At 43.9% G+C, this 11,753-nt stretch overlaps 1 protein-coding gene and 1 long non-coding RNA gene across 5 annotated transcripts in view; one reads left to right on the top strand and one right to left on the bottom strand.

Annotated features, from left to right (window-relative positions):
• LEF1 (lymphoid enhancer binding factor 1) overlaps positions 24–11,753 on the bottom strand; it is a 53,281-nt gene continuing 41,551 nt past the window's right edge. For all 4 annotated transcript variants that reach the window (XM_021395909.1, XM_021395911.1, XM_021395908.1 and 1 more), the window contains one exon: positions 24–1,145. Coding sequence is in view for 2 of the 4 variants with exons in the window: in XM_021395908.1 (XP_021251583.1) it covers positions 1,066–1,145 (80 nt within the window). In the remaining 2 variants the exon portion in view is untranslated. The remainder of the gene's footprint in view (positions 1,146–11,753) is intronic.
• LOC110398350 lies at positions 1,178–11,319 on the top strand. The gene is made up of 2 exons (XR_002438333.1): positions 1,178–6,144; positions 8,185–11,319. It is a non-coding gene; the product is annotated as an uncharacterized LOC110398350 (long non-coding RNA).

Here is an 11,753-nt window from a genome sequence, read left to right as displayed (position 1 = left end):
AAAAAAAAACAACAAAAAAAAAAAACAAAAACAAAATCCAAATGCTCAGCACATTAACTCAACTTGGAATGACAAAAAAAATAATTGGTTGACAGTATTTTTGGCAAAGGCTGTGCCTTACTATTTTAAAAAATGGGTACATCAATGCTCATTTCAACAACTGGCATAAAATCCCACTAACAGGCTAACAAAAACAGATACAAATACAGAACAATTGAAGTAATAATTCAAGTGCTGGGCTTTTTACAAGGAGAAGGGCAATGGGTGAGAAGGAGAACTCACTGCAGTCAGATTTGCTGGATGTATTGCTTATGTTTACAGAGGAAGTGATGCAAGACTGACATGGCTACTGACCAGCTGACTGTTGTTACGTTTATTTAGTTCTATATGACACTGTATTATATAGACTGAGAGGCCACTATTTGTCACAAGTAGTTTAACGAAAAAGCCACCTTTTTCCATACAGGCTTTTCCTCTGGCAGGGAAAAAAAAAAAAAAAAAGGAAAATAAACCCCTTTATTTAAAAAGTAGTTCAGATTTTTGACAGTTGTTTAAAAGCTCATACCTAGTAAAATATACACCAAGGAAATTACAAACTAAAAGTTAAAATATAAAAGCATTCAAGTTTCTTAAAAAAAAAAAAAAAAAGCTAAAATCAAGATTGATCCTGTCGCACCATTAAATAAAAAGAAGTTTTGAGTGTGTCATCCTGGTCCAGGCAAATTCCATTCCTCGATGTGCTGTATGGGGCAGCGGTGCTCTAAGTTACTCTGTTGGCTGAAGCAGGCAGAGACAGCCACGCTACTTTGTTTGCTGACTCAACATGGACACAGATGAGACGAGGGTTAAGAGTGCAAGGCAGAGGTGGAGTGAAGACAAAAGCTGCTCTGCTGACCCAGGAGCTTATTTGCTCTATTTATATCGGGGCTGGACCTCGTGATAGTGAAGGATTTTGGCAGTGATTGTCTTTATGATTCAGTGTCTTTAGCAGTGACATCAGGGTGAATGACATCCTAGACAGACTCCTTGGGGGTGGTCTGTGTGGATGAAGGACACACCTAGGGTTTAACAAGCTTCCATCTCCAGCAGGGGTCCTGGTGTCGCCGCCTTTGCTTTGCAAGTTGAGAAAGCATTTCTTTTCCCACCTGCAGGGGAGGGAGAAAGAGAGAGAGAGAGAAAGACTACATGAAACTTTTATTTTTTTAATAAGCCCTTCAAAGAAGCTGTCCTATGGGAAATACGCACTGATGGGTGACTACTACAGTACAGAGGGGGATGTGCATTTGGAATGTCCCAGTTAAGTGCAGAGCACTTCCTTGAAGTTTGCAAGATTATTCATGGCTTTGTTTCATGCAGGAGAGTACTTTGGATCGTAAGTAGATGTCCTCAACAACTAGAAAGCATTTTTTTAAAGCTGTTTAGATGTTCACCGTATTACATAAGTAATTCCTTTTTGTAGTGGATTTAATTTATCCATCTACAGCATTTGACCCAGATACCTGCTACAAAATCAGACATCTTCAGGCTTTAGCACTTACAACAGCAGTTAAGGTCAATTAAACCTCTAGTGCACAGTCTCAAGCTCTGCTCTGTAGAAATGAAGCAATGCTGTCTTCTGTAAGCAGCTGGGCTGGGGAATACGGTGGGAGAGGCTTGTTGAACAGTGACCCTATGCTGAGGAGGATTCATTCTGCTCTTCAGTGAGGCAGGGTACATCTTCCAGCTGCGTGCAGCCATCGGGCCTCCTACCCAGCAGTACAGTTCACTAGGATTTTGAGCTCCATTCTTACATCGTGTGAAAAGGCCAATAATGCAAGCTTGTAGGTATTGATCCTTCCCTGCAGAGGCACTGTTCTTCAGCACTAGGTCTCTGGGTCTCTCTAGGTCTCAGCCAACTTATGCAACCGCTGACTCAGCCGTCACCCTGCCCTTCTGACCCAGACAACTGCCTTGTAACAGGCCTCCACCCAGGGACTGCCTGGTGAGTCAGGCCTTTTCCACAGATGGATGCCTAGTCTTGGGATAAGTGGTATCTCAGAAATCTATGTGAGCCTCTAGGCCTCCAGGTACTACCTGACTGCCAAACAAGCAGGTCAAGGAACAGCTTTAAGGAATGACCAAAATTAGCACAGGAATGCAATTCAGTGGAGAAGGTGAGACACAAAATACTTAGAGAAGATGCACTGCTGACACCTCAAATCAGGCAAGGCAAGACAGAACAAGTTGATGAAGAAATTGACTTGTTTAAACCACAACTCAAACTTCTGTTACCAGAAGTTGCCAACTGCGTGCACCCTGTTAGACTAATCGTAATAGACTGACAGAGCATGTAAGAGCCACAAGCAGAAATAGTCAGCAGATACTACAGCAGTAGTACTTAAACAAGGACCATTTGTAACTGAGTTCCACCCCCTGCCCCCATGCCCTGTGGCTTGAGTGTAGGCCATTGTAACAGAGTTTTTTCCCATACCGGTTTGAGCACTGCCACTGAATAAGGAGTTATGCAGACTAATGTGCTCCAGGGTAGAAAACCTCCAAAACTGATTTTGGACCTTCTGATTTTAGCGAGCACGAGATGAGAACCCAAAATCTTATTAAACAAGGTGACTCCTCGGCAGAAGCCACCCAGGTGACCATTGTTTGAGGGGAGGGGAAAGCTGAGGACACTGAAGTTTAGCTACAAAGGCAGAAGGAGCAAGCATGAGCTTTAGATTAAGCTGTACTGCGCAGCTTTACTTTGAAGGAGGACACTCTTCCCCGGAATACCACCATCCCCTGGTATGTAGTGAATGACTTTCACCTGCTGTCAGTAGCCACAAAAGGACATTTAAAGCCGCTGTGGCCTCTTAAAGCAGCACAGCTGAAAGTCCACTGGAAAACCAGCGGTTTCAACAGAGGTGGTCTGCACTGACTAATTCAGTTCCTATTTCCTCATAAAACCAACCCAAGTCCCAACTAAAAAAAGCTTTCTGAGCTTCCTGCTTCTTTTTTTTATTATTATTATTAAATAAATAATAAAAAAAGAAGTAGCAGAGTGCTCCGTAACATATGCGGATCAAAGAGCTACGAAGGGCTCTACCTTTCCAAGGAGCACGAAAGAGAGGCCAAGCAAACAGCAGAGGAACACTGGGGAGAGCACCCTGCAGCTTTATATTTATTTTGTGCCTTTTCATCCCAGATTTTCAAAGGTTTGGTCCAGGTTGCTCTTCCTGGGAAGGTTTTCCTCTCAGTCTTACATGAAAACATTCAGCTTCCTGTTGAGGAATGGCCTTGAGGCGCCAGGCCAGTAGTTCACAGCAGACTGATAGAAGCGGTGTGATTCAGAGCTACTCCCCATTAGCAGCCAGGAATGTCTACTTCACCGAAGGAAATGAAATGCTCTTCTGTTGAGATGGTTCCCTGCCTCCTCCCCCCTTCCCTTACCAGCAAGCTGTCTTTGAAGTCAGGAGGTTAAAATAACGGCCACGGCCTTGCTCTGGCCCTCAGCTTTCTCCGCCAGTGGCCGGCGCTTCTCACTCCATCCAAAGGCCGCACCAGCAGCTGCTGCCTCTTTTCCACAACCTCTCCCGATGCCTGAACAGCCTCCTCTCCAACAGGGAGGCTGCAGATAGTACTGTAATCTGCAAGGGGTCAGGCACAGTGAAGGCCCAAATATTTTTATTTCTTAGCAAATGCTGCAATACAGAAAATTACACAGTGGCTATCCTGAAAACAGCATCTAGAACCCAGCCTTTTCCCAGCTGCTCATTACAGCTACATGCTGGAAATTGCTTCCACTGCTGATAAACCAAATAATACCTAAAAAATAGGAATGACGACGGTGTTGCCTTACAGATATAAAACAGGTCAAATCAGGATTCTTTTCAAGAAACCACAGGCATGAGCTGAGGAGACTGAAGACTTCCCACATCTAAGGCTTCACTGGGGGGCTGTAGCTGAAGTCTGGCCAAGCAAGGCATGCCCTAGCAAAGCCCAATCCACAAGTGAAGTCGGCGCAATCAAAGACTGCAATTACAGCTCCCTGGCTGCGGTTAGGCTTCAAAGAAAGTGCTGCAAGTCACATTTTACATATGTGAAGCCTTGAGCCTGAGCCACAATAGGAGGCACTGTCTGTGCCATTTGCACTGTACATCTGACTGCAGAAGGAAAGAAAAAAACGGCCTCCTCAAGGAAGAAACAGAAATAAAATTCAACAAAAATTCAGTGTAACAAGAAGAGCCTCACTACTGAAATGATACAGCTGCATTTTGAGAATTACTACCATAAAAATAACAGTGTCCTAACAAGCCTGGGCTCAGCAGCTGAGGGCAAGAGCACCAGAGGGGGTCAGAATTCCTCCCCACACTTGGGAATGAGATGGATTGAAGGGTGGGTCTGCAATGGCCCCGAGTTCCCCTTGCTTCTCCCATGGTTTTTCACTCATCTCCATTTGGTAGAACAAGGGAGAGGGGATTATGCAGATTCATCCAAGTGACGTTAATCAGCAGATGTTATGGAAGAGAGCTGAGCTTCTGGGCCCGGACCGGGAAAGTGCTGAGTGAAAGAGATATCTAACCCTTCACAGAAGGCAAGAGAAAATAAAAGTTTTCAACCAGGCATTTTTCCTTTCACCTTCCCTCAGCACAGGTTGTTCTCATGCAGTTGTAAAAAGATGCAAGACGACAGCAGTTACATGTACTTAAAAAAAAAAAAAAAAAAAAAAAAAAAAAAAAAAAAAAAGCCGGTCTCCAAACCTGGGTTTTATGCAGTACTTCAAACAACGTGGCAAGCTCAGGGATCCGACAACGGAAACTCATTTTCTTTTGAAGTCCCAAACGAACATGTTCGACTTGCTGCCAGCATGGATCCAGTACTCTCGAAACTTGAGTACACAAAATGAGGCCATGATTTATCTGAAAAGTTCCCTCTGTTTGTGAAGCCCCCTTGTAGGCTCCTCACAGCAGAGCTGTACAGAGGTTCAGGCGGTGCCGTCTGCTCCTCTTCCTGCCCAGCTGGGCCGTGGTTTGTGGGGTTTGCCTAAACCAGAGCCTTGAAATGTTCTGGGCAAACAAAAACAAACACTCCACAACCTTTGTTGTTTCTAAACAAAAAAACACCTCCCAGCAAAACCCCAGTTGTTTTAGTAATCCGATTTGCTGCAGGGTCCCGCAGGCTGTTGTAGCACATGGCTGGAGACCTACGGGAGAGAGGAAAAAGCCCTCTGCAAGAGCTGGGTGCCAGCAGGCACCAGAGGCATTTTTTTTAAGCTGCCTTTGTTGCTGAAGAAATTAGAAAAAAATGGTACCTTAAAACTGCAACAGATACTGCCACGTTGAGGCTATGTTGTTGGTAAAGTTTTCTGTTTAGTTGTTTGCGGGGGGGAGGATTCTTCCGCCACTTGCTGCTGTTAGCTTCAGCCCATCGCTGGGAACTGAGCAGGGGTCCAGCAACAAAATGCCCACTTGTGTTTCAGATGCACTGAAGTAGCTCACGAAGAGCTGTAACAGGCCCCGCTCCAGTGGGTCAGAGAGCTCTTCTGAGCAGGCTGGTATGGCACTGGGGACACCCAGGTATTCTGCAGCTCCTGCTTTGTTCGGCTGAGCTCAGCGATGCCAAAGCAGGTGTGGCTCTTATCAAAGGCCCCCTATGTAGGCAGTGTGAAACTAGCAGCTCTATCACTGAGCTACGATCTCATGCTGGAAGGTTCACTGCACGTTTTTCCTGTTGGGGGGGAGGTTCTGTGTAATAAAAAACAGATTACCTCTAGACAGCAATCTCCAGCAGCTTCTTAAAGAAGATATACAAAAAGTGATCTGTAGATATACTAAAAGTGACCTGCAAGGGAGGAAAAAATAGGCTTGTGCCCTTCTATATCTTTATAATAAATATGCAGAAGATTAAGACAAAGCCCCTCTGCCTTCTGAAGGAATTAAATGAACGCCTCACATCTCATTTCTCTCTAAAGAAATGATAAAATTGTAAATGTTAAAGTGCCAAGAAGGAAAGACATTTAGCCAGGACTTGGTGCCTGTGGTTTTTGTTTTGGATTGGTTTGTTTGTTTTAAAAAAAAAACCTCCACACCTTGTTTATTTTATAGACTGAGAGCTGGGAAGAGAGATACATCTGTTCTAAGGGCACTGAGATTGCTGCTGCAGTTTTAACCTGTAAGTGAAAATTTTTAGAAGAAATAACATACTTAAAGTTTCCTTTGTAGATCACCTTCTCTGCTGCAATTAAACATAGGTTACACATTATACGGTACAGTAAAGATAGTCTCAATATTTAAATCTGATAATGTATGGACAGAATCATTTAAATAGTCCCTTTTATACAACCAAAGGTATGAGATGTAAGCAGAACATCTTCTTGAGCGTTACTGACTTCTACAGTCACACCCCCATATGGCAGCACTACCAGGGTAAGACAGCTGTGCACAGAGACCACCGCAGAACTCGAACACATCAAGTTCCCTTTGATGCAATTACGTCTTCTCAGCAAAAAATCTCTAGTGGTCCGAAAAGACACAAGCCTCCTGCCGTGCATCTCAAAAGAGGGGGGGAAAACAACTAGTCAGCAAAACTCAGTCTCAACTAATAATAAGCAAATGCACGCACCTTAAAGGTAATTAATTATATACAGTTGTTTTGGAAATAGCATTTTACCTCATGCAATTTCAGGTATCCCAGAGGTGAAGGAGAGAGGGCTCCCGAAAGTCCACAGTTTAATTCTGGTGCAACTAAATGTTCATGATGAAATCCGTATCTGACATTTGCAAGGAGGAAGCAACCTCAGAAGTTATGTCTCACTGCTCAGTCAAGACTCCTTAGTTCCCTTACCCACCGACCGTGCACCACTGATGCGCGTGACAAGAGAGGTGGTCCCTGTTTTGTTCAGCTGCAACTAACCCTGCCCACACACCAGTGCCAGTGACAGCTCTGCACACACACTTCCACCATCTACAAGTGCTGGAACCTATGGCAGGAAGCTGGTCTCCTGAAAAGTTGGACTAAAACGCATTTTGTCTAACTGGCTGCTGGTTTCATGTTTACCTGGCCAGACAGCAGTTCTTCAGCTGGTCCTACTGTGAGCTTCCAGCCGTGCACAGCGTTCCAGTTTGCACACTTTCAACATTTTTATACGGTACAGTCTTACCAAGCGGGTAAGGGATCAGAGATTTTAAAGACAACTTGCATTAGAGGTCTTAAAGTGGAGGATTAAGGAACTGACTGGTGCTACTGAAGATGGGCTCTACTAGCAGTGACTTTTACAATGTCAAAATCAGCAAGTCTTTGGTTTAGGTTTGTTCTTGGTTATGTTTTTTTTTGTCTTCAGGATAGGTGATTTTCCATTCATGTATATCAAAAGACCTCCTCAACTCAGTCATTTTCTGAAAGTCAGGCTGACAGAAACAAAAGAAGGCTAGCTTGCTAGACAAGCTTTGACAAAACTGTATGTGAATACAGTTCTGCTGAGTTAGAGGATAGACTTTACCTAAAGAGAGTCTCAAGTGGGAAAGACTTTTGACAGTGTTGTAACAATCACACATCAATCACTCAGTTTGAATTATTTCACGTAAGTACACCACAAAGTGAAAATACAATACAGAGATGAGCATTAGAATGCTCAGGTTTTGTTCTCATTTGGAATTAAACCACATTTCAAAATCGTACGGTTTTCTTTATGAAATACTTTGCTTCCACAGTTTTCTCATGACCTCAGAATCCTCGGGCTGGTGCTAAGTTTACTAAATCCACCAGCTTACGCAGTTTTCAGCCCGAGAAGAATGGTGCCTCAGCAGTCTACTCCCTGTCCCCACCCTATCCCACAGGAAGGGTGTTAGAACAATACTATTCCTTCTTTCTAGCCCAAGCCTCCTACTGCTAACACCTTAGAAGTGAAATGATACTGCTGTTTAACTTCTTGTAAATGTAACTGAGATTGAACTCCAAGAATCTCTGACTTCACAGAAGCATCTGCAACTCACACGGACAAAACAAACAGGCTCTGGGCATTCACCTGCTGAGTTGCCTACCCCTGCTCTTTGCCGGTTTAAAACTGGAAATGCTGACTTTGTCGCTGACTTTGTTAAACCCTTTGGTTGCAAAAACTAACATTTTTAATGTACTTGCAGTATTTTCTTGTTTTGTCAATCTAGTGTATCTGCTGATTATCTAGTTGAAAACGTTCTGCTCTTTTTTATTTAGGAAACCTATGCTCGGCCACTACCGTGAGTTGCCCTTATCTCTCCCGCAGTTGCTGACTGCCTCCAAGATTGCCTTCATACCCTCCCTCCCCACCCGCGCTTCACAGGCTGGAAAAGCGAAAGGGGGAACTGCATATGCTCTGCCACATCTCTCCCAGCAGGTGTCAGTGCCCTTCTGTACCTGCCACAAACAGAAGGCGGCTTTCCTTGGGGTGTTTTTCTTGATGTCAGAGAGCCTGAAAGAATGGACGTTTCCTTCTTTTGCCCTGGAAGGATCAGCGTTAGGTTGGAATTAGTTGCAGGAGGGGATATGCGTGAGGGCTATACCCCTCGTCTCTGAAAGTTTCTAAAAGGTTGAAGTTAACTGTAATGGGTAACTGTTTTGATAATACAAATATTTACATCCATCAAAAGTTCTTTGTTTTTCACTCTCCTCATTTTCCTTGTTATAAATTCCTCCAGCGCTTGAGCGATTACAGATATGTAATAGCCAAGGTGGCCCAAATGCCTCTTGTGACTTCTTCTGAAGCTGAGAGAAGCTTCACACAGCACCAGCCATCAAAGAGGCCATGTACCTGTCTGTGCTGATCACTTTAACTACTGAAAGATGCCATGTTGTAGTAGTCATACAGTCTGAAGGGGGAAGCAGCAAACTAATTGCTTTCAGTAGTAGTTAGTCACAGTTAATCCTGCTTGGGACATGGGAAAGTCCTACTTGTTGAGGCGGCCTTTTTGCTTTTCTCCCACAAGACAGAAGGTGACAGATTTGTAGCACTTCTTTCCAGCGCTCTTGCCTATAGTGAAGACCTCTATTTATAGGCAGAAGAGGGAGTAGGGAAACATGGTTCATCACACATGTATCTTAAAGCAAATCAGGACATGTCCCTGGACCACCATCACCACAAACACTGTGACTTCTGCACAGACCTTCCACACTGTGTAAGGTTTCCAAACAGCAAAGCACTATGGATAGGAGCAGGAGTAGTCTGAAATGAAACAAGTATCTAGCAGCAATTTCAAGAGCACTGGACAAGCCATGTTATTAAGCATGTGCTTCAGAAAACAAGGTACCACATCCCCTCTGCACCTCTTTTCTAGGCCAGTGGCCAGAAACTCACAGTCAACTACGACTGCAGTCATCAGATGGTTCTTTTCCACAGTATATGCTGGCTGTAGATCAGTCCAGTTTTTATTCTGCTTTCACAACCTAACTCTGTTTTACTTCTAAGTTATAAGCAAAAGATAAACCAATCATAGCTTTCTTCTTACAACACCATCCAAAGTTTCTGCTGCATGGAATTTAGGCTCTAATTTCCATCTAGGAGATTTGAAATATTACAGATTATTCATTGTTTAAAGTTAATGTTCTTAATCCGATCCTTCTAAGTGCTTCTGATTCTAAATCAGCATTAGTCAAGTTTCCTTGTTTTGAAAACTTTGCTAATCTACATGCTAATTGTCATTGCATTTTGCAAGCCATATATACACTTCTCACAGGTTTTCAAATGTCTGTTACACTTCTCTATCACTCTTTCTAGACCTTGAAGATATGCCAGAACACAATGTTAAATAATGTAGCTTGTGAGGACTTCCCAATTGCATCCTGCCATATGTGAAAAGATGTGCATTTTGCAATTACCCTACAATGCTCGTCAGTAAAAGTTAACTATTTCCATGTTGTGGAACGATCAGTGGGACTTTTGTTAGCACCCTTTGACTTCCTCAGTGATTTACAAATAGCCATGAGATGCTAAAGTTTTTCCTCCCAAGGGTTAAATCAGATAGGGAATCAGAAATCACCACTTCTGACATAGAACTGCTCCCATTTACAAGTTGTGTTTAAAACAAAAAGCACCCCACCTTTCTGAAAGGTACTCAGTGGGCAGTCTTAGCTCTTCTCATTTTCCCTTCTTCCTGGTCTCTCACAAACTCAGTTAAATCCTAGGCAGTGAAGCCATAAGGAGCCTGCTGTTATCTACAACCGTGAGAAGAGGAGCAACTTATTGCTACCATCTTGATTTCACTGTTTAAATGATAAGAAAGCCAAAAAGCTGGCTGGAGGTCTGTCTTAAAAATCACTTACGTCCTGAAGGGTTCATGGACCAAAAAAAAACCAACCCAAACTTTCACAGTCTCTTAAATCATTTCTGTTTGCATGTCTCTTCCGTTACTTCCCTCTGAACATCCCACCACACAACCCTCCCACCATTTCATCCTTCTCGCGTCACCGTAATTACAGCCCTGGCTCATCTCCTTTGTGCTGCATCTCGAGATTCTTTCTTTGGTCTTGCCACCTACTCATTTCTGATTCTTCTCAGATAACAGAATGCTTGTCTCCTTCCCAGACCTCCCACCTCCTTCCCCCTCTTCCTTGCACCAGCCATACGAGTAAGGAAGCCCATGTTTTCCTGTCTTCAAGAGCTCTCTGCACTCACTGAAAGGCATTCCCAAACTTATAATCTCCATCCAGTAAAGACTACAACAGCTCTGCTGTGGGCCTGGTAAAATATTACGCTTGTGGGCAAAACGTTCCTTGGATTAGGCTTGCAAAGGGCAATAGTCTTAACCTTCAGAAGTTTACTTTGAAGTCTGGCTGATTCAGGTTCCCTAATTCATTCTGTGCCTTTACTTCCAGCTAGAGCACATCTGTATGTCTCAGCGGAGAGCGTTCACTCGGGGCGCAATGTTTGTGAGGCCGCTGACGCACATAAATATGGAGCCAACAGCACCTTCCTTGTCAGTGGGAGAAGATGCCTGCCATTCTCACACTTCATGGTGTACATTGCGTGAGGACACAGACACAGATATCACAACATCTTCCACACCATTACAGAGCTCAGCGGAAGGGAGGAAGGGATGTGGAGGTTAAAGGAAGAGAAAGAAAGCCCACATACTCAGAACATTCCTCATCTTCTATTTCTACTAATGCTCTACTATGGAAAATGCAAACAAAGAGACTCCAGCAAGAGTAGTTCGGTGCAGGCAAAGCAGCCATCCTTAGATTGTAACACGTCCAAGAAACCAAACATTTCCCAGTTTTTACCTGTCACACAAAACTTAATGGTGTTCTAATCTGAATTAATTTCTGTGCATTAACTCAGGTACGCAAAAAAAAAAAAAAAAAAAAAGCCCAAACACAATGTTAAAAGGATGTAGCCTGCACGTCATACATGTGATGTTCACTGGTACTGCGTTAGCATCAAAGGGAAAAATACTCAAAACTAACGTGGTCCAGGGCGCCTAAGCTGAAGCACCGATGATAAACTCAAGGCTGAAGCACAGAAGAGGCCTGAGCCATGCTGCCTGGCTGCCGACTGCCGTTCTGCACAGAGCAAAGCCAGCATGGCTTCACCTGGCTGGAAGCAGGAGGAGAGGGGAGAGGCAGCAGGAGGCCGCTCTGCAGCCTGTTCGAGGTGCCAAGGGGACTGCACGGTGAAACAAGTCGGAGGAGAGGAGAGAAAGAGCCCGTTTCAGTCATAATGCATACAGACATTTAGAGAGTGTTATTTTTTGCATGGTTCCTGGAACTCTCAGGGATCACCCAAGAGCGGTGTGGGTTAATTAGACCGT

Source organism: Numida meleagris, chromosome 4 (assembly GCF_002078875.1).
Source record: "Numida meleagris isolate 19003 breed g44 Domestic line chromosome 4, NumMel1.0, whole genome shotgun sequence".
Lineage (NCBI taxonomy): Eukaryota > Metazoa > Chordata > Aves > Galliformes > Numididae > Numida > Numida meleagris.
Note: the sequence above shows the minus strand (reverse complement) of the source record. Positions and strands in the feature narration are given on the sequence as shown.